Source organism: Phaethon aethereus (genome assembly GCF_964289735.1).
Source record: "Phaethon aethereus genome assembly, chromosome: 3".
NCBI classification, from domain to species: domain Eukaryota; kingdom Metazoa; phylum Chordata; class Aves; order Phaethontiformes; family Phaethontidae; genus Phaethon; species Phaethon aethereus.
Window position 1 is genome coordinate 71617181 of NC_138576.1, and position 27862 is coordinate 71645042.

The 27862-nt window shown below is 40.9% G+C and overlaps 1 protein-coding gene across 1 annotated transcript in view; it reads left to right on the forward strand.

The window, feature by feature from the left end:
- Nucleotides 1-25231, forward strand: part of IPCEF1 (interaction protein for cytohesin exchange factors 1) — a gene marked incomplete at both ends in the record, with an annotated part of 42021 nt that extends 16790 nt beyond the window's left edge. Inside the window, 5 exons of the mRNA XM_081998547.1 lie at nucleotides 1795-1856; nucleotides 5586-5674; nucleotides 11226-11388; nucleotides 20500-20795; nucleotides 25031-25231. Coding sequence (XP_081854673.1) covers nucleotides 1795-1856; nucleotides 5586-5674; nucleotides 11226-11388; nucleotides 20500-20795; nucleotides 25031-25231 — 811 coding nt within the window. The remainder of the gene's footprint in view (nucleotides 1-1794; nucleotides 1857-5585; nucleotides 5675-11225; nucleotides 11389-20499; nucleotides 20796-25030) is intronic.
- Between the last annotated feature and the right edge of the window lie 2631 nt (nucleotides 25232-27862).

The following is a 27862-nucleotide window of genomic DNA, read 5'->3' on the forward strand; positions in this document are numbered from 1 at the left end:
GGACTGCTGGGCAGGTGTATTTCTGTAGAGAGAGTAGCCCTGGTTGAGAGAGAAGAGAGGGAAGGATGTAGGGAGAAAAAAAAGAAACTTAGAGCTAATGGAGGATGTTAGTGAGTGCTAGCAGCCATTTTGGAGCCCAGCTGGAAATTCTCGGTGTCTTAATGACACTTTTGAAATGTTTGGTCTCATGTGAGTGAGTGATTGAAATCTATGCAGGTGTGTCAGCTCTTATGCCCCCAGAATGATTTCCTTCAAACTCCAGTTCTCAAGTAAATTTCATTTTGGCTTAAAGCTAGGTAGCCTACCCTTGGAGCAGCTTGCACTATACTGTACTAATACTAATTCCTCGCTGTTGTAGCTGATGATGTTTTCCTTGGCAAAGTATAAAATACGTGCATTTAATACATAAAGTACACACATACTCACGCATATGTCAAAACAGACTAAAAGACATCTGTTCTTTTGGCTCCAGTCCCGCAAACACATCTGCACGTGAGGGGTTCCACTGAACTCACTGGGGCATTCACATGTGTCGAGTTCCTGGTGTGCATAAATGCTCGATGGATCATGACCTTTCGTAACTCTTCATGCATATATAGCTATTAAATCCACAGTGCATTTATTAATACAGTAATTTGCTTCATTAATTTAGCGTGTGTTTGCCATTGTGATGTGCACAGGAAAAGTAAACGCGTGCTTGGCTAGCTGTGTGCCTTTACCTGGCCAGTTGTATGTGGTTACTATGTACTGATCTGTCTGACCTTGTGGTTAATGAAGTCCTGGATTGTTTTAGCGAACATTTTCTTTTGTTAGGATTTTTAAATTTAAAAAAAATCATTGTGTTATGATTAGCTGTTAGAAGAAAGTAAATAATCCACTCTTAGAGAAATGACACTTTGTTTTCCTGAATTGTTATATGGCTCTACTGTTCATACTGCAGTCTAAAAGTCCAGTTACTTTGACATTGATCTTAATAACAAACTTCCCACTGCTTCAGTAGAATCAAGATCAGACACAATGTTTTTTTTCAGAGTTATGAATCTTAATTCCCGCCCTTCCTACATTCCCAATTTAGGCCTTGAGTTTCAATCTGAAAGGCCTGAGCTGTTTTAGTTGTTAGTTTCTTAAAACCTGGATAGATCTGAATGACCTACAGGCAAACACAATGTACAAAAACTATATCCAGGGATTGTTTCTAGCACTAGAAAAATGCAGCCACCTAGGAAGAGAAATTAAAAAACCTTACCTGTTAACAGCTTAAAGAAACACAGGAAGTCAGACTTACTAAAAACAAAAGTACATAGGGAGTTGAAGAAAGCAGTATATAAGGGTCAGAAAGTCTAGTTTTAAATGGCTTAGATTCTTAGACTGTGCTGTGAAAGCTTTGGCCAGGGAAGCTGACATATCTTCTATGGTTCCTACGCCTTTTGCTTCATCCCAGGGGAAAGACGACAGCTCAACAGCAAGACCTAGCCACTGACATTGTGTTATAGCACACGTACTTTTCCTTTAGCTTCCACAGATGAACCTCCTTTCATCAGTAGTGCTTTTTTCAGGATCTGGGAAAGAAGATGTCCTGGGTGACTAGTCCTGCTCACCATGGGGAATATTGGTATTTAGGTAACTGGTGCCTTTCTAGAAGATGCTCTAAGAAACAGAAAGAAACTTTGACATTTAGTCTTCAGGTTAATGAAAATACATGTGGTAATGTAGAACACATCTGCAAGGGGCAAAATTCTGTCTGAACAGCATGCAAATATCCCTAACTCTATATTCCCTCTTTTTCAAAAACAGGTGGCTAAGTAAGCTGGGGATGGCTGTAGACCCCCAGGCACTCAACGGAAAGAATGAGGAAGGTATGCTCCTAATGATGGTTTCAGTGCATAACTACATCATGTTCTTCACAGTTCTTGCTTGGCCATATTCTTGTCAGCTCTTTTCTTTCTTTTAAATTTTTAACTTGAGTCCGTCTTCTTACTGAGCTCAGAGGAATCACACTGACACAGCATAGAGCAAGCACAGAACAAGAAACAATGGTGAGGAACAGTGTCACTGAGAGACACCCAGTGATCTTGTGAAAGGTGTGTATCTACTTTTTGGCAGTTTGCTGGCTTGCTAAGCCTACCAAGTGCGAACAGAAACAGCTGTGCTACTTTGGGTTTGGAGTTGGTAAGGTATATTACAGCAGTCATGCTACAGCCCAGGAGCTCACTAGCTTGGGAACATCTTGTGCCATGTAGACCTGCCCCTACTGTCTCCTCCATTCCTGGGGGTTTCAACAGCAACAATGTCAGGGGCGTGATAGTGGTGTACTGAAGCCTACAATTTCCTTCACAGCCAAGCCCGAGTTCATTGTGGAATGAGTAATTTTAAAAGTTCCTTCACAAATCGTTTATTGTTTTAATTTGCACACTGACCTAACAGAACTTTTTGGAGGGAGGACACTTGCACTTGAATCACAAATCTGGGTAGAGGACAAAGCAAGTCACCTGTCAGAGTGCTTGGAAAACCTGCCGTTGAGGACACACAAGATAGGAGCTGGTTTAGAATGAGAAGCGCCGTGGGTAGTATTATGTTAGCAAACCAGGGATGGACTCTGACCTGAGAAATACGTATCATCTTCTGGGCTTCTGACCCTCCATTTTTAGAGTATTGGTATCCAGCTTTTTTTAGAATTGCTCAGGCTGTGAAGGAGCTGGCATTATGAGGAAGGAACTGGTATTTGTAACAGTGTGAACACTTTAGGTGATGCAGCCCATTTTGTCTAAGCACTGAAATGCTCTTCTCTGCAACCCTTCTGCTGTTTCCCAGAATAAGGTTGTGGTTTATGTCCAGCCTTTGGACATGTAACACCATTATTGATTAATCCGGCTCTGTTTATATTCTGGCTCTGTTTATAATCTGACATTAAAAGCAGAGTTACCCCCTCGTTGGGGCTGGTAAATATAGATACCACTGATTTCTGGAGATTCAGCAGGTCTCATTGATTTCTTTGCTTTCAGTTCATGGTTTCTTTTTATTTCTTGTCAGGAAACTTGTTAATTCCCATACCCCCAAATTCCTCCAAAATGCCTGTGTCCTCTTTGAACGCAATTTTGTATCAAAACAATCTGAAATAATTAGGATAAAGGGCTATATTGAGTATTAGGCTGTGTAGCAAGAACTGCGTGGTAGTTGTACTTGTGTAGGAAGTGTCCAAACATGTTATCCATGTTTTCAGAAAGGAGGAGTTTGATGGATGATGAGGATGGTCAAAATTCTATACATTAAAACTTTTTTTTTAAGCCTCAAAAAATGCAGTATTGGTTGCGTTGGCTGAGTCAAGAATTATAAACCACTATAAAATGAGTCAGCCCACTAATCTTAAATAAAAAAATGATAGAAAGATAGAAAATAATCCACTCATTAACCTCTGCAGCAGATTATCTAATTACCCTGCAATAAACGTAACATAACGCAGGCTTCTTCAGCTTTTGAAGCTGATGGCCCATTTCCCCTTCAGAAAAAGGCACTTTGATTCTGATGTCAAACACCTCCTTACCTTTCTATGTGTGTTTTGTCACAGGTGCTCCAGCATTTGCTTGAGTGTGGGTTCAGTACCCCACAGACGCGCCTGGGCAGACGGGCCCGTGCAGAGGCATTGCTACACTTCAGAAAAATGCTGTCATTACCCACAGTCACTTCCATTTCTGCTGACCTCCTTGTCCCCTTTGTATCGCACGTCATAGCTCTCCAGGAGGGTCTTGGCTCGTGTTATCGCAGTTCTTGTGTATTCATGTACTTTCTATGCATTTTAATACTCCCCCTGCCCCACCAACGCTATTTGCCTATGTAGAGTATCAGGAACAGCTGTTGATTTTTTTTTAGGTTCTCCTGTGTGCCTAAAAGGGGAGCTGTAGAAACAGCAAGCTCTTTACTAAGAGTTATTCAAGGAGGCATTAACAGAGCCTTAGAATTTGATAGAGGCCTTATTGCAGCCAGTCTCGGTCCTTTATGCTAAGATGTGCCAGCACATATTTTCAGTGAACAGAATAGCAGCTATGCTATTGAAGACTCTATAATTCTGCAAATGGTACATGGAGAAAAAGTAATGAATCTCTTCAAGTTTCACTTTGTTAACATCTTAGAAACCTCTCTTTCGTGTATAAAATTCTTTTTTTTTTCCCTTCTCTTAAAACTTTGTTCCCCTCGAACTGTGGTTACTAAAACCCCCAAAATGACATGCACATAAAGAAAGTGTGCAGGTATTAATTCAGTCAAGCAGAGACCATGCTGACACATGGTTCTAATGGTGGGAACCCATGAAATCCAGCTCTTACGTGGAGCAAGAGGAGCACAGATGCTCCCTGAACATAAACAGCCCTCGCCCACCCGGGGAGAGCTGGAGGGTTGCTTCCGCCGGAGCGACCCCGCTGCCCGTGGCCAGCAGAAGCTGCTGGGTGCAGCTGGTGGAGGGAGAGGCCGGGCTGAGCGCTGGCTCCCGCGCAGACCACAGGGGCAGCCCCTGCTCTTGTGGTGTTTGGCGTTCACTCGTGTTGTCCTTGTTAAGCTTCCACTGTGTCTTTGCGACCTTTCGTGTCCCCGGCGCTGTCGGGCGGGGGTGAGCGCTGTCGCCTTCGCACGCGGCGCAGGGCAGGACGCGCGCTCTTGCTGCCGTGGAGGCTGGGTGCGACAGGCTGGAGCGTGCTGGGAGATTTAGCAGAGGGAAGTGATCTTGCCCAATGGTTACAGCCGCGCCCTGGGAATAAGAACTCGCAACTTACTGCCTCCCCTTTTTGGTGTCTCGTTTTATCAATGATTTTCACTTCATTTAATCCACTTTTTAAAAGCATCTGAGAAAATGCTTCCACCTGCTACACAGGTAGCTGAAAGAAATAACAACATGACTGGCCCTCTGACACATGTCAAGGGATATTGAGGCTCTACCAGCTTGCTTTCTATTAAAAAAAAAAAAGTGTGTGGTGTATAGCCCTAGAGTACTGTGTTTACTTTTAGTAGTAGCTCTGCACAAGTACTGCCATGCTGCATGGTGTGCCGACCTGAGCTCCGTCTGCTGGCAGAAGACTCTCATGAGGCTGCTCTGTGGTTTCCACAGCACCATGCGAGCAATCTCTTTTCTCCAAAATTGCAGCCACAACACCGATGCCTGTTGCTAGCTCCAGGAAAACTTACCGGTTATAGATACTAAGGGACAGCATCTGCTACTTGCAACAGGTCTCCCTAGTTTATACTACAAATGATGCAGCCTTTGTTTTTTTTAAAGCCCGCAAAGGAAGGAAAAAACCCCCAAACCACCCCAAACCTATTTGTGATGCTATCTAGAGCAGTGACACCTAGTGTTTCCTGCCATAGCAATATTAGCAAATTTTTTTGCTTTAAAAAACAAAAGAAAAAATGTTGCCATGAAGTAGCGTAGCATTACCACAAGTGGGTTTATATTCACTGTAGGAGACACTGACTTGTTACAGAGCGGTCCTCAGCCCAGAACATCCTACTTGGTGATCTTTGTTTGCCACAGTGCTGTGAGGAGTAAATGAGTGTTGACATAATACTTTGTTTTTGCTCATTTTCCGTGTTTGCCTCAGAATGCTACAGCGAAAGTGAACATGATGATCCAGAAATAACAGACACACCACCTCCCCCCTACACGGTCCAGCCGCCACCTCCTCCTTCGGTAAGTGTTACAGCAATTAGCTTGTTTCTTGTTGCTAGCAAGTTGGAACAAAACTTTCTTGAGGTGCTGGACCTTTGAGGAATAAGCTAGAACGACGTCTGGAAACGCTCACCCTGTGTGCCTGTGAGGATGCCCGGAGGCAGAGCACGCAGCTATTGCAGCCTGTGCCTCGCGCTGTAAAAAACCAGCCCCTTCAGACGGAGGCATATCTACCTTGCTGGAGAAAGGAAAGTGTCACTCTACCTCATACACATGCTGTGTTCTTTCTTCACAAGGTCTTTAACTCATTGCCGTAACCTAGTTTTTCACACTATTCTTTTTTTTCTTTTTTAATCAGTCCCAAATCTTCTTTCTTTTTGTGACTCTAGTACCATCATCCAACAGATTTGTATTTATCCGAGTGAGCTGTTCTTAAGGCTGCTGTATTTGAAGCTGCTTTTGTGGCAGTGAAGAGAACTAAAGGGAAAGAGGCCTCTTCTTATGGTGATAAAATCAGTTATTTTCTGAAAAATAGATTATAAAAAAAGAAAATAGGCATCCTCCCCAAACCTATGCTATTTTTCTCTCTCTCTCTAGAGCATTGCCCAGAATATTCCTTTCTGCCTCGCTTAATTTCATAAATTAGAATAAGCACTCTGCACCCTCACATGTCTAATCAAATTGACTTGCCTAATTATTAGCCACTTATCACCCTATTAATCTTGTTTCTATATTGTTGCTTTTCCCCGTGATCTCATCTCCCCTTACATGTGCTTTAAGACACGAGATTTACCTAATTCTGTGTTTAGAAAGGAGTAATCCTGTTTGGGCTGGTAATGCAGCTGAAAATAGGAATCCCAAGTTTGAGCCTTTCCCTTCCCTAGCTGTGAATTAAAATCGAGGGGTGTGCAGCAAAACCCTGGGTACTAAACCATCTCATTGCAGCTCATGGAAGGGAAGGGTCTGCTGCCTCCTTGGTGTGGTACGGGTTCCTGTGCGGCATGCTGAAATGACACCCAGTGGCTGGGGTGGGCACAGAGGCAGGGAAGCGGGAGCAAAATTGAAAAGCATAGATGAGCTGGAGAAGCTTGCCTGGTCGCAGGCAATAATAAAAGGAGATGTCATGCACGAGGTTGCCCGTCTGGCAATCTTTAATTGGCTCGTGTAAAGCTGGGAGCGTACGTCACGCTGTCACCCACTTGCCCCCTTCTCTTTCAGTCAGAGAAGCCAATTTCAGCCAGAGAAGCCAGTCTTCTCTTCCTCTCCTGACACAGTTGTGTAGCGTTAATCGCTGTAAACCAACCCACCCGGCACGCAGGGTTGCGTGGTCTTCACCACTGTGTAAAACATGATTGTTTATTGCCTGCGTTAACTGGAAGTTAAATGTGTCCGAGTGGCTATAAATATCAGAGAAAATAGGAACCTTGGCAATACATCTCCAAGAGTTACTCTGGGCTGAGGGCCGATAATGAAGCATCTTGAATTTTATACCTCAGTGGCTTGCCTTTAAGAGGCTGTAGATGTCTTTTCCGTCTGCTCACCTCTGAGCGGATGCCTGCATTTTTCCAGATGATGAGTTTTAAACAGGTGCTGGTTTTTAGTTTTCTGTTTTTCTGGCTTCCTGCTGCTTGTCAGTCTGGTGCTGCAGAGGCGATCTCCGGTTGTCTCCTTCCCGTACGCTCTTCTGGAGTGCTGGCCTCCACGTTCTCGCAGGGGACGCGTGGGCGGGAGGCAATGGTGCAGGTGCCGAGGGGTCCTGCTTCCTCAGCCTTTCCCTTAAAGGTTATCTTCCCTCCAGCCTCTACCTCTCTCAGTTGATTTCCCTTCTCCTCATCCCCAGCTTAAACTCCCTTCCCCGATGGGCAAAGGTTAGTGTCTCCTGAGCAAAGTTGTCATCTTTTCACCCAAGAAGTGGCTACTGAAAGAAGCTGCCATGTGCCTGCCCTATGCCCAGCTTGCTGGTGTGGTGGGTAGGGAGCAGTTAGGTACCAACAGAGCTGTGTTTGACTGCAAGGCAGTTGTCTTTTAAATACCGAATTTAATGCCCCTCCCACTTCTGGACAATTACTGGAGCAAGAAAACGCCTGAAGTATTGGGAAAGCACAGCTTTCACTGGGAAGTGAGTTCGAGGCATGGAGCTCTTGGTTATTTCAGGAAAGGCTGGTTAAACATTGCTTACTGCCTGTTCATTCACTGCAGATTTTTTGAACCAAGATATGAGGTCCCAAACAGGGATGGATTTGGGGGGATAGTCTCTGGGTACACCACTTCTGGAAGGCCTGCTTGAATCTTTTTAGATTGCTACTGGAAGAGACACTTACCCTGGAGATCCATCCCAGCATCAAGAATGCCACAGGCATTGACTGGTGTTAATTTCTTTTTATTACTTTCATCTTTTTTTGAAGTTGCACTTCTTTCTCCTGAGTGCAAAGGGATTTTGCTAAATAGGAATTAGGAGCTAATTGATTTTTAGAAAATCAAACCAATGCTGTCTTAAGCAGAAAGGCCTCCAAACTTCTTGAGATCAACTCCAGACTAAAAACCATTAGTCTGGAAACTAATAGCCACCCAGATGCAGGCTCTGTTATGTGTTAGAGCAGTAAACGTTTTGCTGTATTTCTAGCACAGAGTTTTCACTTGCTGTACTGTTCTCTGCTGACTCAAACCGTTTTCAGACCTGAAAAAGAAAAGAGCAGCGATCATAAGCTTTCTATATTTATGCATGCTTTTGGGTACTATGGATGAAAAAAAGCAAGTGAGGAAGAAGTAAATTTTAACATCTGTAGGACAAAAGTTAAACTCACCATCTGCATTAATTTCTGCACATGTGAATGGATTTACAGTTCAAAAACCAGCAGCTATGTTGAGACAATAGATTGCAGCAGTCCCAAAAGAGCAGTTGAGGTGTTTCATGGCGGTAATTTTTCTCTAAAAAATGCCCAGAGACTCATTGATCTCCAGTGGAATCCTTATGATCTGCTGGCTCAAGCATCTACTTTTTAAAATGTCCCCAAATGGAGATTTATTATTATATGCATGATTTCCAAACTTCCAAAGGAACCACTCAAGTAAGCCAGGTAAACATTTGTCATGCCAAAGAAAAAAACCAAACACAACACACATGTACAGAAAGAGAAAGACATTCTGGCAGTCATCTTTATTCTCACTCACATTTTTTTTATTTAACACACAATGAAAATGATAACAAAAATATATTCCACTCAGTGAGGCACAATGGCACTTTCTTTTACATGGACAAATGCCAGCAAAATAGAGGTGAGGTCTACCATCTTCCTTTCCTGTCTTTAGACAATTGAAATTAGACTACCCACACCATGTGAGAAAGAGCTTTTACTGGTTGGTTGTTCTGCTTGGCTGTGCAAATGCTTCAACAATTTGTCTTTGCGATAGCTCTTAGATGAAATGCTTCAGGTCAGCTGTGTTCCCAAGGGTGTTTTTATCACTCATACATGTAGTTTATGACAGCATCTCCTTGTCCTTTGCTTTAGGGTGCGTTTGTGAAGGTTTCCTTTTTAAAAACAAAAATGCACCTGAAACACAATGTCGTACTTCCTGTAATAGGAATATAAATTTAGCCTGGTCCCACAGTGTTTGGGACAGTCTTGGAGGAATGGCTTCGAAAATTTACAAAAGTGAAGAAAGTGCTACAAACAAATGGTGACCCACAATCTGATAACGGTCCTCCTCATCTTCTGAATTAGTAGCTATGTGATACAGCTAGATCAGAAGCACAGGAAAGCAAATCTACTTAGCTTTTTTTAATGTAAAAGGGAAGTAATATACATTACAGCAATGCTGAATTGCAGAAGTTTATATGAATACATCTTACCTCTAGTTTACTAGGTTATTGATAAGTATTCCAGGCTAGTCTCTTTATTGTGTTTGCAGCTTGTCTGGGTTTCCTTAGAAACACCTTCTTGGTAATATTAAATACTTAATATTTTAATACTTTAAAAACTTGAAGTTTAATTATAATCTGTTTTAATCCTTACACAGATCTAGTCTACATATGTATTGAGAACATAAACTTGCCAGATTGTGGTCCACCAAGTCTGGTATTCTGATTCTGGCATTGGCCGGTAGCAGATGATTTGCAGGAGTAAATTTCTGCAGTAGCAGATACAAGAAATCTGGCTTTCATATCGTGATGATCTCATCAGGATTTCTGACAGTTTTTTCTAAGAGCTTCACTATAAGGCTTTGTCTCCCTTTGTCTTCCATTATTTCATTTATTACTGTCAATTAATCCTCTTCTGGGTATTTGTATGTGTATTTGTGTGTTTGTGTATATATTGTGCATTTGACACTCTTGCCTCATCTTTTCAGTGGTGTTTGGTGCCACAACTTTCTTGTGTGAGTTACTTTTAACGACGAGATAGTGCAATTCAACCAATGTAAATACCTACTGTGGACAAACACCTAGGCATCTACTCCCTTGTCTGGGAAGCTAAATACTTTTAAAAACTTTATTCTTTCTTTCAACCTTTCTTTACGTGGAATTGTGCATTTGTCATAACCTCTCTTGTTCATCTCCTAGCTCTTAATGATGACTGTTAGATGTCTCGGAGTCCTCTCTGGATGTATGAACTCTTGTTGAGGCAGGGTGACAAGTATGGCATGGAGGGTCCTAGGATATCTTAATGATTTCCAATGTGTCTCTAGTGCAGATTTATGTGCTGAAGGATGAATCTTAGCAGGTGAATGAGCAGCACAAATCTTGTACTACTCCCCTTTTCCTGCCCTTTGCCCCATGGCTGTCTGCTTTTTCTTTCCACCGTCAACTTGGCATCATATCACCTGTCAGCCTTCTTGCCTTGGTGAATGATTAGTCCCTTAAAAGGACCAGGTAAGATGGCTTTGTGTGCTGAGAAGGTCAAAGTACTTCTGTGCTTGGGCCCATTTCTGTCTATCCATTGTTATGGCAGTGATGGATCTATTGAATTCTTCGAGACAACTTCATGTTCAATGGCTAATTCAGGGTTTCTCTTCTACACTCTTGATTAGACCAATAAAGTGAAGGCAAAATAAAGAGTGGACATAAGTGTGAGACCTAGCGTGGAAGACTACATACATTCAACACAATATTTTTTCTTGGTCTTTTTTTTCTAGACCTTGTCAGGTTTTTATCTGTTTTACCTCTGGCTTCGTTCTGGCTTGGTTTCTGAAGTTACTGCTCTGTAGGAAATTGGGTGCCATACCTCAGGATTGTTTGGATGGATAATTAATCAGATTACATCAATTTTTGGTCAGTTAGCACTTGAGCTGCATATCTATAACATGTAGAACCTAGGAACAGAAATAATTTTTCTTTTTTCTTTTTTTCCCCCCCTTTGTTTCTGGAAAACAGGATCAGCAGAAGTCCTCCTTCACCTCAACTCTGTCAAGTGAAGCATCTTGCTCTCTCTCCTCTCCTGAAAGCACTTTCAACTCCCAAGAGTTGTCTTCTTCCTTGACATCCAAAGTGGTTTATTCTGAGAGGCAGTCCTGGCTTGACCTAGTTAACAGCTCTGCCACAGAAGAGGGTGATCAGCCTTTAACTTTCTGCATACAGATTCACTCGGATGAGCCGCCAGAAGTAGACTGTGGAGAAGCAGCAGAAAGCCAGGACGCCTGGCTTTCCAAACCCAGTGGTGGGTCCGAAAACTCTTTTTTAGGTCCGGATACACATTGTCTAGCTGTGCCAGATGCAATGGGCCAGAGATCACTAGCCAAAGGTGAGCTAATGAGAGAGGAGATTTTTGTCTGCAGAGTTATACAATGTGGGAGTTCAGGGCTTTTCCTCGACTTCCTTTCCCCTTCCTTCCTTTATGTTCTTCACTGAAGAGTTTTCCAGTGGCACGTCATCTACAACAAACGTTTGGTTTATTGCACATTAAATATATAATCTAGTATCTAATTGGTAAGTACCTTTACAACTTTTCTTAAAATTTACCTATACGTTAAGATCATAGCCTCTGTATAAAACCCTAACATAGACATTTTTTATTAGCTTGCTTTATTTCAATACAGTTGTCTTTTATTAGTTAGGATTAAATAAAAATTTTAAGAAAGCGTGTCACAGAGCTGATAGCTTAAGCAAAATGGCATATGTAGGAAGTGGTGAACATGGAGTTAGGTCAGTCCCATTTTAAAAATAAAAACAGTTGCATTTACTTCTAGTATGTATTCCCTATTTGTTTCATTGAGCTTCATTGTAATCAAGGAGAAACAACTGCAGTCCTGAATCAGAAAGTCCATTAAGACTCTATTTTGTTTAAGCAAATGGGTATCTGTGCAAGTATACTCCTACCGAAATGTACTGCTAAATTAAAAAGGTGGCACAGTTTCAGAATTTGGTCATTGTAACTGTTAATAACTCTCCTGTCATAGTGGGGCAATGTCTCTTGCCTTTTGAGCAAAGTTTCTTCTTTCTGCATTAAAAGCAGTTGAAGCATAAGAGGCGTTTCTTGCATTAAACATGCTGAAATGAGAAGATACTCAGCGTGCTGCCTAGAGAGGTAATACATAAGGAAGCAATAATGTTCTTGTGCATCAGCCCTACTCATGATTCAAAATCCTTGTAAAGATTTTCAGAGAGTACTTTGTTGTTGGAAGAGCAGTGTTGTCTCAGTGCACTGCAAAACAATGGTGCACCCATTTCCATTCAGCTCAGGCTGAAGGAAATGCAAAGGTGGAAAGAAACAGCACTGAACTCATTGGGAACTAAGGGTATTTCTCTGTAGAAGAACTTAGCACTTGAGCGAAAAATGATAGTATAAGGCCCATAAGTTACATTGTCAATCTCCCAATGGTTTTACAAATATGACAAACTAAAGGTATGCTAACTGTTAATATGTTTTTCTGCTTTTACAACCAAAAAAAAAAAAAAACCCAAACCAAAATTAAGTACAGATTTTACCAAAAGTGAAAATTGGCTTAGGGGTGGACTTGGCAATGTTAGGTTTACGGTTGGACTCGATGATCTTAAAGGTCTTTTCCAACCTAAATGATTCTGTGATTAATTTCAGAGTGTTTTGCACTCAGCTTCATTATCCATCTTCTAGAATGCTCTCCTAGAGAGTTCTGTAGCAGTGAAGATCAGTAAGAATTAAAACTGAGAGCAAGCATATGTAGTATTTCTCTATGGTGGAAAAGAGTGGATGTTCTGAGAGAGTTCCCAATGAATCCAATTCCCATAAGCTCTGGCATTGCAAGTAGTGAAACGACTGAGCCTGGCAGAAATAGGGTCCCTAATGGAAATGTCATAAAGATGTAGTAAATGCATTGTCTTCTGTAATTTGAACTTCTGAGTTAAACTTGACCAAGTAATGCCTTTGGGAAACATTATTAGGTACATTCTGGTGGATTGCTGAAGTGTAGGCCATATACAGTATGGTGGCTTATAGATCCCATTGAGCAAGGTTCAGTGGTTGCTCTTCAGAAATCTAAACTTTAGCTTAGAACATGTTATTCTGGTACCATCAGTAATCCTGCAGTAATGCACAGGTTAATGTTTTCCATCATAACTTTAGGAGTGACAGGTTCTTTTATGGATGGTCACAGAATTGGCATGACACATTCATAATAATTTAAAGCAGTTTGATAGGCTTAGTAATACTTACATTTTAATCCCATTTTTATTAGAAAATCGAGGCACATTTTGGTATGTTCCTGCCATTTGCAAGGTGGTTTAATATTCCCAATAATATTCCTGGGGAAATGAATTCTTCCATTGCCCACTGCTTAGCTGATGACCAACCCTGGTCACAGAACACTTCCATTCTAACCACACCAGTGATGCTGATGGAATTCCAGAAATAGATAATTCCAATGAGACAGTCACTATGGAAACTGTATAACCTCACTAGTTACTGTCTGCATCAGAACTCATTGTTGAGCAACTGAGACGTAAGCCATACATGCATTTTTCTTTTCTTTATCAGCCTGCATAGTATGGGGAGGGGATGGACAGTGTTGGCCTGTGGGATTGGTTCCCCTCCCCCACTCCCCGTGATGCCCACTGAAAAAAACAAATGAAATAATTTGCAAGGAGATTAGTTAAGCTACCTCAGTTTGAGAATGAGGCGGAAAAAAGGATTAATGTAAAATAGCAAATCAGTTCCAAAAGAAAGTTATCAAAAAGGATGCAATTCTGGGTCTGTGGCTTAACTCCCAAGAATTTCTTCCTCCAGCTAGTTGATAAGGATGTGCACAAATACTGTGAGATGAATTCAAATGGTGGGGTAAAAGCTAGCTGCAAAACCTCATGATTTACAGTAACTAGTAAGAACATCATTGTTATCTGATGTGAAACAAGAATGCATATCTCTGATTTGCTACTGAAGTCCATGTTATTTGCTTTATAATGCTTCTGAATAGTGCATTTCTGACGACTCATCATGTTTCAGAGTAATGGGACTGAGTCCAGAAGGAGACAGGTCCATCTTGCATTGGCATCTGTCCTGAAAGCACATGTCCTGTATGCATAAGCCAGCCTTGCTGTTAGCAGAACATTTATGTGATCTTTGAACCCGCTGCCCACAGAGCCTTCATGTGTGTCCATACTCTCTGCTTCTCCTTGTGAGGATAAAAAAACCCGTTACACACTCCTCTTTGTCGCCACATTCTGCTTAGTAAAACCCCATGAGGAATTACTGGTCGTAGCTGATGATAGCAGCCTAGAGCTGAGGTGAAAGTTTTCAAGAACTGAAGAGCACTTTTGTTGGCAAAAGTCAGAAACAGAGGCCAGCATCAGAAAAGTTGGTACCTAGCAGGAAGAAATGGCAGCTATGGCTTTGTGGGAAGAGCTTATCATGAAAATACAAATATAGTTAAGAAACCTCAGTGATGAGTTAAACAATGAAAGAAAAGTTTCTCAGAGAAAAATGGATGAATCTCTGTAAGAGAAACAACAGATTCAACTACATTATCATGGATTATTTTTTTCAACAAAAATTACTTAAAGAACTATTCTAAGTGACTGTAAGTGTCTGGTGCAAGGAGATGTACCATATGATATTTTTAACAACCTTTCCAGCCACTCTTAGTGGTGTTATGTCCATTCTCAGGTAAAAGAAAGGTACAAAGAGGAGAGTTTAACAGTCTTCTCTTTTGAAAGGACATCAGCATTAGTTTTCCATTTACTTTGTGGGAATATTTAATACTTCCGTGTTGCAGCTTGCTACATGCACAGTGACAAAAGATTCAAAGCTGCCTGTGACACAGAGAAACTGGAAGGTAAACAAGAAATGGTTGAGAATACAAACAACTATCTGACTACGTGCTCTGTATCCAGAAGCTGGCCTTGCCCTGTCCGGGATGGCTCTGCAGCCACACTCCATCCTTTACATTTCTTCTGGCAACCACTGGAACAAAAAGTATCTGACTATGACCCACCACCATCATCATCAAAAACTATGATAACAAAAAGAAGCTGCACAAACTGAGTGGTTACTATAAGAGAACAGGAATGTGTATATTTATTTAGGGATCTACTATAGCAATAACATCCTTCTTCCTTGCATTTTCTGAGGGTTTTATGTGGACATGTGAAGTTAATGCATCTTGGCAAGGAATTCTTATGGTACCACCTCTGGTTTATTTATTTTACCTTAGCTCACAGTAGCTGGCATAAGATCTGGTGTGTGCCAATATTTTGAAAAACCTGGAAAGCTTTTTAAAATACTACTTGAATTTTATCTGGTTTGGTTCTGTGGAAAGGAGTTGGTTAAATAAAAGCTGGATGCAGTCAATTCCTTCTTCTTTCAGGACTGACATCCTCTTCCCCTCTGGAGTCTGCTTCTGCCAGTAATAGCCAGAACAGATCCTCTGATGTGCTCTGGCCCCTTTGTTCCTTCTGCAAAAGTTACAGAAAATGGCTAGATCATGTCTGAGACTAGACAAGAAGTATGCCTATGGTGAGAGCAACCGTGTAGAGAAACAAATGTGTTTGAATGACTATTTTGCTTCTCATCAAAAAGGCTTTAGAAATCAGTGAAAACTATGGTGTTACGGTATTCTGAACTCTCTGAAAAAGAGGTACTTACTGTGTTGTTTCCAGTTCAGTCACAGTTTGTTAAAATGCCATCCGTAACTGCTGAGTCTTGATTGTTGTGGTCAAGAGCATCTAATTGTTGGTGGTAACATACTTTTCCTGTTATTTTCTCCCACTCTCTCCTACCTTTAGTTCTGCATTTGCCAGTGAGGAGTTTGCCTAAGCTATGTCCTCCTAATCCAAATATTTCCTGTCTTTTCTATTCTGTAGTTCTGTGGAAAATGTGAATTCTCAAGGTATCCTCATATTCCCATTTAAAAGTCTACTACCACTATGGAGAATGAATGGGGGGGGGGGTGGTAGGTAAGGGGAAAAGCAGTTTATGATTTTTTTTTTTCCTTTCACCTCTCCAGCCTGTGACTATATGTTTTCCCATTGGCATCAAAAGCTTTGGCAGAATCAGAAACAGAAGTGTTGGCACAGCTACAAGAAGCTCATAAGAGTAACAATGACAGAAAGAAGAAGCAGATTTCTCACAGTCGGAGAGCTGTGAGATCTCAGTTAGAGGATGGGAGAACAAGTAGTTACATTTCAGCTTAGATTTAGTAAGATACGTTCTGTTGGAGGTGGTTTTCGATGCAAAATGCTCATTCTGCCAAACATTACCAATTTCTGTATCTTTACCTCTGGGAAACAATCAGCTTGATTTCTCACAGCTGCTCTTAGAAAAGTTCTGGATAATTTCACTTTTGTAGGCTTAAAGAGCATTAAAGTTGAGATTTCAGGCAGGCTCCTGTATTGCTGCTGCAGGGTGGGGAGTCTCAATACCTTAATGTCTCCCACCTGTGGCAAGCTGGCTGACAGGACGGTGGAAGCTGAAAATTGAGAGGGTGAAGAGCTGGCATGTTGAACCTCTGGCAGCTTGCTCTTGTCTATGATATCTCCTGTTAGTTAGAGGGAAATTCCAGATAAATGGCATCAAGCCACAAAATTGTGTTTTACTTCTCCTGAAACAGAATTTGTCAGAAGTTTTGACTTGCCTGAAATATTACTTTATTTTCCTCAACCCAAGCTAGAAGGTCTCTTTCTCTTGAATGTTAAAATATCTCAGGGCAGGACTTCCCTTTTCCTCAGGTCAGCACTGGTTCTTTTCCACTTTCCCCACTGTGGATTCTGACAAAGTTAAAAGAGCCATACAGTACTACAGAATTTTTCCAGAAGTGCTATGAAGCTTTAGCAGGCTGCAAGGCTTGTGAGTGAAGGGCATGGTGCAGGATCCCAGGAGGACTGATCTTTCCAGTGGCATCATTCCGCAGAATTGCTTATAGTTAATACCGCCAAGGGAAGGGAAAAGTGCACAGTGCACATGCTCCCCTGTGTGCACGTACGTGCTCATAAATATACACAATATGTAATATCCTTCCACTGTTGCCATTTGGTTTTTACCACTAATCCTTGACTAGGTTCTGAGAGAAAAATGAATGTATTTTATCTTTAAAATAGGATGAGATAAAGAAGTGCTGTAGTAGCATTCCAGTTTCCTAACTTGTATGCCCGAGACAAAGTGCTTAGCTCGAAGAGTACTGGTGGAAGAGATAACTTGAAATATTATATTCTGAAGTAATTTTGAATGTGCCTGATGTTAGCTGTGTGACCCGGCTGGAAAGACTCACTCCAGAGCAGTGCTAGTGGGGCCCAACCTGCCTATGTTATTAAGAATTTTTGCCAGCGGAATATATCCATCATTATAAACCTTCAGAGGTTAACAAAGCTCAGAGTAGGGGTGGCACATTTATCTCTGAGAGACTGACACAGACAATCTGTTCATTTTTACATGAGCTTGTGTACTATGCGCTTTTTGCATAAATACTTACTTTGTGATGGAAAGCAAATATTTTGTAACTATTCAGTAGTATGGTCTAGACAGCCCAGGTTTCATAGGAGGAATCCAAATCACTGAAGCCTTAAAATACAGAATTGGTGAATGTCTGTGCTTCTGTTAGAGACTTGCTCATCTTCAGGTCAGTGCTGTGACTCCAGGTCCAAGGGAATTAAGCAATACCAAGTTCTGGGAAAATGTGCTGTGAATGTTTGAATCTGGAGGAAAAGCCCAGTCTCTGCTTAAAGCCTTGAGTCACGTTGCTTTATCTCTATTATCCAACCTTAACTGGATGTTTTGTGGGGGAAAACAAGAAAGAAATCTATAGGTAGCGCTTTCTTAATTTAATTTCGTGGCTTGTCAAATACCATAATGCACCATTGTGTGAGCGAGGAGAATTATGCTTTCTTATCACAGGCAAATTTATTGGTCTTGTTAATTGATTGCTAGACATAATGCCTCTCCCCCCCCTCCATTACCTCTCCCCCTTCAGATTTACAGCACCAGTCTAGTGTGTTCAGTGACAGCTTCAAGCCTGCAACGCATGGGCTTTTGCTTTCTGACCTTGGCTCAGGGGAACTCAAGACATTGAAGGTAAAAGTCCAGACAGGTATCAGACAGTCTGGCCTCAATTTATAGAGGTTTATTGGCAGACATACTCTTTTGTCAATAGCAACAGTACCTGCTTCTATACAAAAGCACAATATTAAGATAATGTTTTGTTATTTTTTTAGCTGTTGTGGGAGAAGTTCATGGCTCATCAGTGTAGACAAAGATGGAGACAAAAGTACTAAATGAGTCATACCTGGCTCTACACAGCCTGTAGGTTTCACTCACCCTTATTTTCCAACTGTTTCCTAAAATCCCGTTCAGCTGCTTCACTGTCACTCCCTTCATCTTCTCAATGTGAAGAATCTGGCACATTCCTTTCCCTCTGAAATTACCTGACCCTGATCAATCCTTTTGGGGGTGGGAGTGGTGGAAGAATAAGAAATTGGAGAGGAGTTTAAGGTTGCAATCTGGAAAGAATACAGGAGCTGAGTGCACGTTGCTGATCATGTGCATTGTCCAGGAGCCTTGTGTTGGGCTTTTCTGATCTCAGCTCCCTCTTTTTTTTTTGGCACTGAGTGCTTCTGTCATCCTTGCCTTCATCCACAAATGCGTGGAAGTTATCAGAGTACTTAGCATGGAAGAAGAGTGTTCAGCGAGGGTGTTTTCTCATGCTGGTTGCTATGTAACTCTTTTAGGACAAAAAGGAGGATCATGAGTTAGCCTCAAAAAATATCTGGAGCAGGGACTTCATGTCCTCTATGGTTTGCCTATTTTTTAAAGTTCCTGGACAGGATCAATGCAATTTTTTTTCTTCTTATATACTCTTTCTTGGATATCTGATAAAGGGCAATTTATCTCTGAGAGTGGTACTGTGTACAGCCCAGATGGGTGATGTCTACAGCGGAGCTGAGCCAGTCCTGGGCGGGAGCTGGCTAAATGAAACAAACAGCTGCTTCATCCCAAGAAAGTAGTCAGGAAGCTAGTTATAATTACGAGCCTCATGGCATAAGCCAACAGTTTGCAGGAAATACTACTGCCGTGTATTATTCCTTACACTTGCATTTTTTTCTATTTCCCGCAGCTTGTTAAATATACAACAGTTCTCCTTTTCCTCCCCCAGTATTGTACCAATGTTGGAAGCTATATTTAGTTCTTGTCAAGTTACAGCAGGTTTTTTATAATCACAAAGTAGTGAAAAAAAGGCCAGCAACATAATGAAGGCAAATATTTGTAGCATATCATAAGCCTTTCTTGTAACCTAAATATTTAGAAAGAACGGGGGTGTAGGAGGATGCTGTACTTTTTAACACATGGAAAAGATAAGGAACAGCCTCCGAAGTGTGCTGACATGTTGGAGAAGTCTTTTTGCTGCAGCATGAGTGAGCAAAAGGACTTCTTCCTTTTGTTCAGAAAATGTTTGCTGACTGAAGATGATTTATAAAAGTAAATGTTTAACATTTAATTAAAAGAAAAAATGCCCAGCCAGTTCAACTGGCACATGGAGGACTGTGGGTGAGAAGAACCACCACCACCGTCCCCAATGAAATAAAAATGAATTTTACCCCAGTAGATCTTGAGGGACTCACTAGCACCCTGAAAACATCAATAACTAAGTTTTACCTTTAGCAAACACTGAAGTGGAAAAGCTTCCAGTGTGGACTGAGGGACAGGAAGCGAGTTGCGCAGTCTGTTGCTGAAAACGGCCTCTGCCAAAACGTCCTGATATATGCCTGGTACATTTTTAGTTTCTGACTGCTGTTCATTTTTAAGTTGGTTTATTCTGGAAAAAAAAAATCTTTGCTTCAATTTTTGTCTTGTTTTATGCTATTTCATTTGCAACTGTTTGCTAGCTTTTGCTTTCATGACCTCTCTGTCATGGAGGATGGTGCTGCAGCTTGGGAGCCATCAGAATAATTAAGGTGGAGATAATCAAGGCTTTGTTGTGAGGCACCACAAACAAATTCTGTGCTGCAATCTCTGAAACTCCCCAACAGTTTCTGCTTTAATCTGTTTTCTAGGGATCTTCTTTTGGAGCCCCTGAAATGTTCCTACATTTAATTTAATTTCTCAATTTTTTCAAACTCTAGTTTCAATACATACCAAAGCCTGGTGATGAATAGGTACACCAAATAGGATTTGACCTGTGAGTTTCCAGGTAGAAACGTAATTCATTGTGTGCAGCATGTAGGGAAAGATGAATGGGTGTAGATGCTTTCAAAGTTGTTTTTGTTCAAATGTAGCATTACTGACAGTTGTTCAAAGCCTGTGATATATCTGGAGCATCTATCAGTGGAAATATATGCTCATAGCTGTTTGGATCACGATCTGATTCTTAAAAAACATTTCAGTTTGGTAGTATGTCTTATATGCATTATTACCCTATAAATTACCCTAAAAATTGCCCTTGGTTTTAACTCTGATACTGTTACTTTTTGACTTGGCTAAGTGCCTTTCTGATGGCTGTAATTAACATTTCTGCTATCTGCTGCCACATTCATGTTCTCATACCCAATTTATTCTTTGCAGATCAGGAAAAATGTGATGATGATGAGATGGAGCGACTTTACAAGTCATTAGAACAAGCAAGCCTGTCTCCCATTGGTGATCGTCGGCTGTCAACTAAGAAGGAGCTTAGGAAGTCATTTATCAAACGCAGCAAAAACCCCTCCATTAATGAGAAACTCCACAAAATTCGAATGCTGAACAGCACATTAAAGGTGAGGCCGCAGACCAAGACAAGGAAAAGCCCGAGAGAAAGAAACACTTTGAGTGAAAAAAGAAGCAAGCCTAGACTTCAGCCAAATTCTAATTACATATTTACTTAAAGCCCCAGAGAATTTGGTTAAGTTTTTGAAATTGTTTTCTACTTCATTCTGAATACTGATCTATGTTTTGTTGTTAAATTTGAACTGGAAACAGAGGCAATAGTTCAGAAGGGACCCTTCTTGCAGAAGTTCCAGCCCATTTGGAAAATTTAATAAAGAAGCTTCTCTTAGCTGGAAAACTTGCAAGCTTGGCTGAATGCACTAAACAGGGGAGCCTTAAAAAAGGAAGAGCAGACAAAGTACATTGATGATAAAGGACATGAAAATGACCCTGAGCCAAAAAAAGTTTTCCTTATGTGATTATTGGAGAATGTAGAGGATGTGCCAAAGCTATTGTAAAGACCTCCTGTAACTAAAATATTTTTAATAACAAAAGCATCCTGCTTTTATGTTGGAAACATATAATGAACTGGAGGGGTGGAGGGGTTCAGGGGACGTTCCATGAAAGGGCCAGTAAATCTGTCTGGAATAGGGGGATTTATGAGCCTGTTTACTCGCCAGCGTCAAGTATCACGGGATTTCAAAGCCTGCTTCTGAATGGTGCTGAGGGAAATAGAAAGCTTAACCATAACATTTAAATTGTAAGGAGAAGAAAGAATAAATGCAAACTTGGGGCTTTACTTGTTCCTTTTTGTATGCATTGGCAGCAGGAATTGAGTATCTTGTTTCAAGTCCGTGTATTTGGCTTCAGACATCGTATGCTAGAGAAATGCATGAAAATCTTCTATCAGCACAATCATTGATTTGATTATTAGTTGTAATGGAAGGCTTGGCTTTGGCACCCTGGCCTGTGTTATATTTTCTGAAGATAGTTGAAAAGACAAGTGGGAATATAATCATTCTCCCTGTTGTAGGGCTTCCAGGCTCCATATGAGACCTGGTGAAGGCTCTCCTCAGTATCAAAGAGTCTTCAGTGACATGATACTGACACTAGCAGTATCCATCTGCATCAGCAATAAAGCAAACCCATCATACAACAGAGAGCTAGTTTTAAAAGTGTGCCTATTTTACGTGACAGGAAACTAAATATAGAAACAAACTGCAAAGTTTTCCCCAGTAGGAGCCTCCCTAATAAATCTATGAACCAGTTACTACAAAATGGAGTTGTATCTTGTGGGACAATCAATTTCATTAGTATGGAGCTGAATGGAAGCCAAGAAGCCTTACTGCCAGACACGAGCAAGAAGGGCAGCTTTGCATTGATTTAGTACGGGAGTATTGTATAAATCATGATTAGCAGCGTTTATAACCTCAGGCTTGTCTGACACTTTATTTAATATGGAAAAATCATTTTTGGAGTGTTCACAGTGTATAAAATGTGTTGATATTTTATTTTTTGCTTTCTTCAGACTAAGAAATGGGACTATTGACAAGACAAATATAGCACAGACATTTTTTCACAGACACAAACAGGCTTCTATATACAGCAGTGTTTAAGTTAGCCTGTCTGAAAGGCAAATGCCTGCAATGGGAAAGTGCCATATTCTATGCATCAGTGGGATTATGTGTTTTTAAAGTAAATTTTCTCAATTTACAACAGGAGACATGGCATAATTGGAAATGATCATAGAATCATAGAATAGTTTGGGTTGGAAGGGACTTTTAAAAGTCACCTTGTCCAACCCCCTGCAACGAGCAGGGACATCTTCAACTAGATCAGGTTGCTCAGAGCCCCATCCAACCTGACCTGGAATGTTTCCAGGGATGAGGCATCTACCACCTCTCTGGGCAGCCTGTGCCAGGGTTTCACCACCCTCATTGTGAAAAATTTCTTTCTCAGATCTAGTCTAAATCTACCCTCTTTTAGTTTAAAAAAACCATTATCCCTTGTCCTATTGCAACAGGCCCTGCTAAAAAGAAGGGCCTGTCTCCATGTTTCTTCTAAGCCCCCTTTAAGTACTGGAAGGCTGCAATAAGCTGTTCCTGGAGCCTTCTCTTCTCCAGGCTGAACAACCCCAACACTTGCAGTGTTTTCTCAGTGGAGAGGTGTTCCATCCTTCTGATCATTTCTGTGGCCCTCCTCTGGACCCACTCCAACAGGTCCATGTCTCTCCATCATCCAAATGATCTACTGGAAATTTAAAAATCGGGAAAGTTTTGCATACAATCCGTATTTACTCTGCTTTAACTAAAACCCTATTAGTTTGTGACAAGTGATTTATGCAAGATTCGGTGCAATTTTAATTTTGGACTTTTGACTCCACGTCTTTAACAACAGATTAATGTTGCTGCCACAATATATCATTAACAAAACATGGTTTGAATAGCTTGGAAGTGAGGGAAGCTGAGTGCAAACGCATCACAGGCTTAATGAATGTGGGAAATAGCTTTAGTGCTACAGAAAAATTCCACAGCATGGCTTTTTGCCACCAATTTTCTTCATTGGAAATACTCTTCTCTCCCTTCAACCTCCCTATCTCCTTCTTCTCTTAACTGCACATATCTCTGCATCGATGCCAGAAGCCCTCTTACAAGGGCTGGCACTAGGTCTTGAGGATAGCACCTGTGTTGAATGGTTGAACAAGTTTTTGTGTTTCAAAAGCATCTCAGGCATCACAGGGGTTAGAGTGGTTGATAGTTCTTTAGAGTCATAGTGAGATATGGATGTGTAAGCCACCTATTGCTGCTATCAGGAAATGTTCTGAATGTGTGGGAGTATTTTCAAGGTGTTTTCAAGGCAGCCACTAGCTCAAAGTGTCCTCAGGTGTGATGAAACTGGTGGCAGCAGGAGATGTTCACAGAATCATAGGATCATTAAGGTTGGAAAAGACCTTTAAGATCATCAAGTCCAACCATCAACCCAACACCACCATGCCCACTAAACCATGTCCCGAAGTGCCACATCCACACATTTTTTTGAATACTTCCAGTGATGGTGACTCCACCACCTCCCCAGGCAGCCTGTTCCAGTGCTTGACCACTCCCTCTGTGAAGAAATTTTTCCTAATATCTAGTCTAAATGTTGAGAACTATTCCATTGCTTTCACATACAGACTGTGGGGATGAAGCCAGGCAAAAGCAGTAAAGATTTGTTAGTGCATCATGGTCCCTCCATTAATTGTAGCTGCTAACTGGGGCTTCTCTACCCTGTGATGCACTGCATGGATAGGCATTACGGGCTGGAAAAGCAAAGTGGTTGCTTTTGTATCAGAAAATGTGAGTACATCAATGAATATAAATACCTGAAAGCAGGCTGTAAAGAACAGAGCCAGGCTCTTTTCAGTGGTGCCCAGTGACAGGACCAGAGGCAACGGGCATAAAGTGAAACACAGGATGTTCCATCTGAACATCAAGCAACAGTTTTTTACTGTGAGGGTGACTGAGCACTGGCACAGGTTGCTCAGAAAGTCTGTCAAGTCTCTCCTTGGAGATATTCGAAAGCCATCTGGACATGGTCCTAGGCAGCCTGCTCTGGGTGTCCCTGCTTGAGGAAGGGGGTTGGACCAGATGACCTCCAGAGATCACTTCCAACCTCAACCATTTTGTGAAATAAAGGGTCTCAGTCTCCCTATATCAGTGACTGTTCATGTCTTACGATTGAATGAGGGTTCCTGCAATATATGGTCTGAGCTGCTCTTGTCTAAAAGTAGGGACCAGTTTTGTTAGTAGTAGCTGGAGGTAGATGTATTAGCAGCCACATGTGCTCTAGCTACCCATAAACTCTATTGCCAGTTAATTTTTTAATTGCCAGTAAATTATTTTCTGTCTAGCTTCCAGAGAAGAGACTGTTATAATGTGGCCAGGGAATAAGTATTTTTTGAGAAAGTTGTAATTGGTGTGAATTGCAGAAATAAATGCTCGTGTCTAGCTTCATGCAAGTACTAACTTGTTGTGAGACAGCATAACAATGTCTAATTTTCACATCAATCCTCTCTCATGAAGTTTTGCTAGGAATCCTACAAAATAAAAATCTACATGGAATCATAATCTTGCCTTCAACTGGGATGAATTTCTGCTGTAGGCTTAACTTTGATGATTTACGCTCTAAAAATGGGGACAAGTTGCCAGGAGGATCGATAATTGACCGTATCATTGTGGCAGGGTTTTCTAATGTTCCCAGAGTGTTTTGGTTGAGGACAATGAACTTGACAGTTTCTGTGGGAAATAACCACTTGTTCTCTTCCTAGTGTAAGGAACATGACCTGGCCACAATTAACCAGTTGCTAGAGGACCCAAAGTTGACAGCAATGAAGTACAGAGAGTGGAGGAACACAAACATCATGTTGGTCCAAGACATCTATCAGCAGCAGGAGATCCAGGACATGTCCACAGAGAATAGTGAGGAGCAAGAGATGACTCCACAACCTATTGCTGAAAGTGCTATCTGAGGCCATGGTTCATGGCAAGATTTTTCTTCACGGGTCTTCACGTACAGGCACTTTAAACTGCTGCATTTTGAGGTTTGTTTTTTCTAAGTGTTCTTCAAAAGGAAAGCAACCCCTTGTCCAAAGCTTTAATTCCTCTTGCAAAACTTATTTCACATCAAAAGGGTGAATCCCCAAAATTAAAAAAGCATGCCTGAACCTGGACTGCATACCTAAGACAACTATTTTATGAAGCAGTGAAGGAATGTTTTTCCATCTTAGGAGAAGCAAATTAAATATGTCCAATTCCTGGAAGTCACAGAATTGTATAATATGAACTGTATAAATGTGAGGTCCTTGGAGTTGTTTTAACCATGTAACTTACTGTTAAAGGAAGCTACAACAATGCCAACAGGATGTAGTCTACTGTCTACCTTTTTATCCCGTAAGGTAACCTGATGTATGTATTTCCATTTCTACATTCATTCCCTTTCACCACTCTACCAGTTTCAACTGAGACAAATAAAATAGTAATTATGCATGAGTTTATACTACAGACAGCTGTCAAGCACCCAGCTTGTGCTCTGCCTGATGCTTGATGAGTTTCAAATTTATTTATGGACTAGACTAAGGTACTGTCTTTCTACATGAAGAAGAGAAGGTCTCTCAATGTTTTCTAGCATGTAATTTACTCTTCAGTGAGACAGCTAATGCTTCAACAAGTTTCAGCTTTTCTTATGGACTTGGCAGAATTATATGGAAGATTACTTTATTCTTTCAGAATTCCTTGGAAGATTATTTCCTTCTTTCTTATTTTTGGCAATTGTGAGGTACAAGGTCATTCCAGATTCCTACTTAGGAAGGTGATCAAGTTCACAAGGCAGAACCTAAATAATTAAATTCCTGATGTGGACCTGAAAGTGTAAAACATAGCTGCAAATATTTTTGTAAATATATGTCATTTTATGGCTTATATGAATATGACTGTACTGTATATATGTTTTATTTATATATTTATATATGCTGAATTTCCTAATGTAGATGGGCACACATGGACCAGACCCACCCATCTGCTTACATGTTGACTTGAAATGCCTCTTTGTTTTTTGTTCCGTTATGAATCACAGTAATGGCTCTACAACTGAGACTACCCTGGGACATCTGCTGTAACTTTTTCTTCTGTCTTTTAAGCTTTGAGTTTTAGGAGAAGAAAATTTGCACAACTTAGGGCAGGAAATTAAAATTTCAGGATTTCCCTCTGGGCAAACAAAAATAAGTATATTAAGAGGCTTTGCTGCAGGATCATAACTTTTTTTCTTCATTGTCCTCAGTAGGAGATTTGGGTTTTTTGCCTTCCCATCTTCTGCACATGTACAAGTATAAGGTACTTTGCAGAGTGCTGAATTTTGAAAAGCAAGGATTAGCCCACCGTTCTTAAATTAATGCCACTACAGGAACTGTGGCAATATTCACTTCTGTTGGCTATTTCATAAAGATATACTTTTTCATTATTTTTAAATGCAGTTTATCTTTTAAAGCAAGATACACTCTACAGATGCAGCCATATTCACTTGTCTTTATACATTGTATGTTTTTTCATAGCTTGATTGAGAAAACAAAAGTTAATAGTGTTAGTGGGAATATGTGAAATCTTTTCCACCTGTGTAGTGATGATGCAGTAATGATAACTGCATATCTAACACTCACCAGCTTTCCTTTTAAAATAGAGACACGGCATTATGTCCCAATGCATCCAAAAATGGCAGTTAAGGCTGTGTTGAGTGTGGACGAGGAGCAGACGCTAGGCTATAAGAAAGGGGGAATAGAAGGAAGAATGTAGGCTCCTTTGATACAGGCTTCAGTGGGAAAGGGTCAGGGGAAACAGGGGCTGGTTGAATACAGAAGCTGGGCTATGCTTGGGATAGCATCACTGCCTCAGGTATAAAAGGGTTGGGGAGTGTGAGGGTAAGGGCTGATAATATTGGCTCAGGACTTAATAATTAGGGCTAGCCTTCTGGTGGGGAGCAAATGTGAGCTGAGACCTGGAAGTAGGTGATGACTAAATGGGGAAGCAGACATAAAATCTAGGTTGGTTAAAAAGTTATTGTTTTCAGGAAATTGTCCTATGGGTGCAATTTCATCACTTCAGTAATTCTAACTAGAAGTTGATAGGAATTAAGCAAGCTCAATACCTGTTGCAATTTCGTTTAGAGTAATCGCTTCCTGAAAATGGAGCTCATTCTAAGTTTTTTGTTTTTTTTTTTTTTTTTAATCTTTCACCATCCACAGAAGTCCCTCTGGATGGTGGACATCTGTTAGTGTCCCGCTCCTGAATGAAATTCTTCAAAGCAGATGTGTAGGTGGGAGAGGGATAGCCCCTGAATTTGACATGATGTCAATTAACTGCTCAGCACACACTGAAAGTTAGGAGTGTAGGGATTAATCTGCTTGGTGCATCTCAATTTTAACTACTTGGTGCTAAATAATTGGTAAATAATGGAGGTCAAATTGAACATATTTTTCAGATTTTCCCTTGTAGGTGCAGACCATTCAGTTTCTCATGAAACAAAGCATGTAAACACCATTTTCCTTCAAAAGCATCTTCACTTAGGTGTTAAAAACAGGGATGTGCTTAAGTGGCCTGTTGAACTGAGC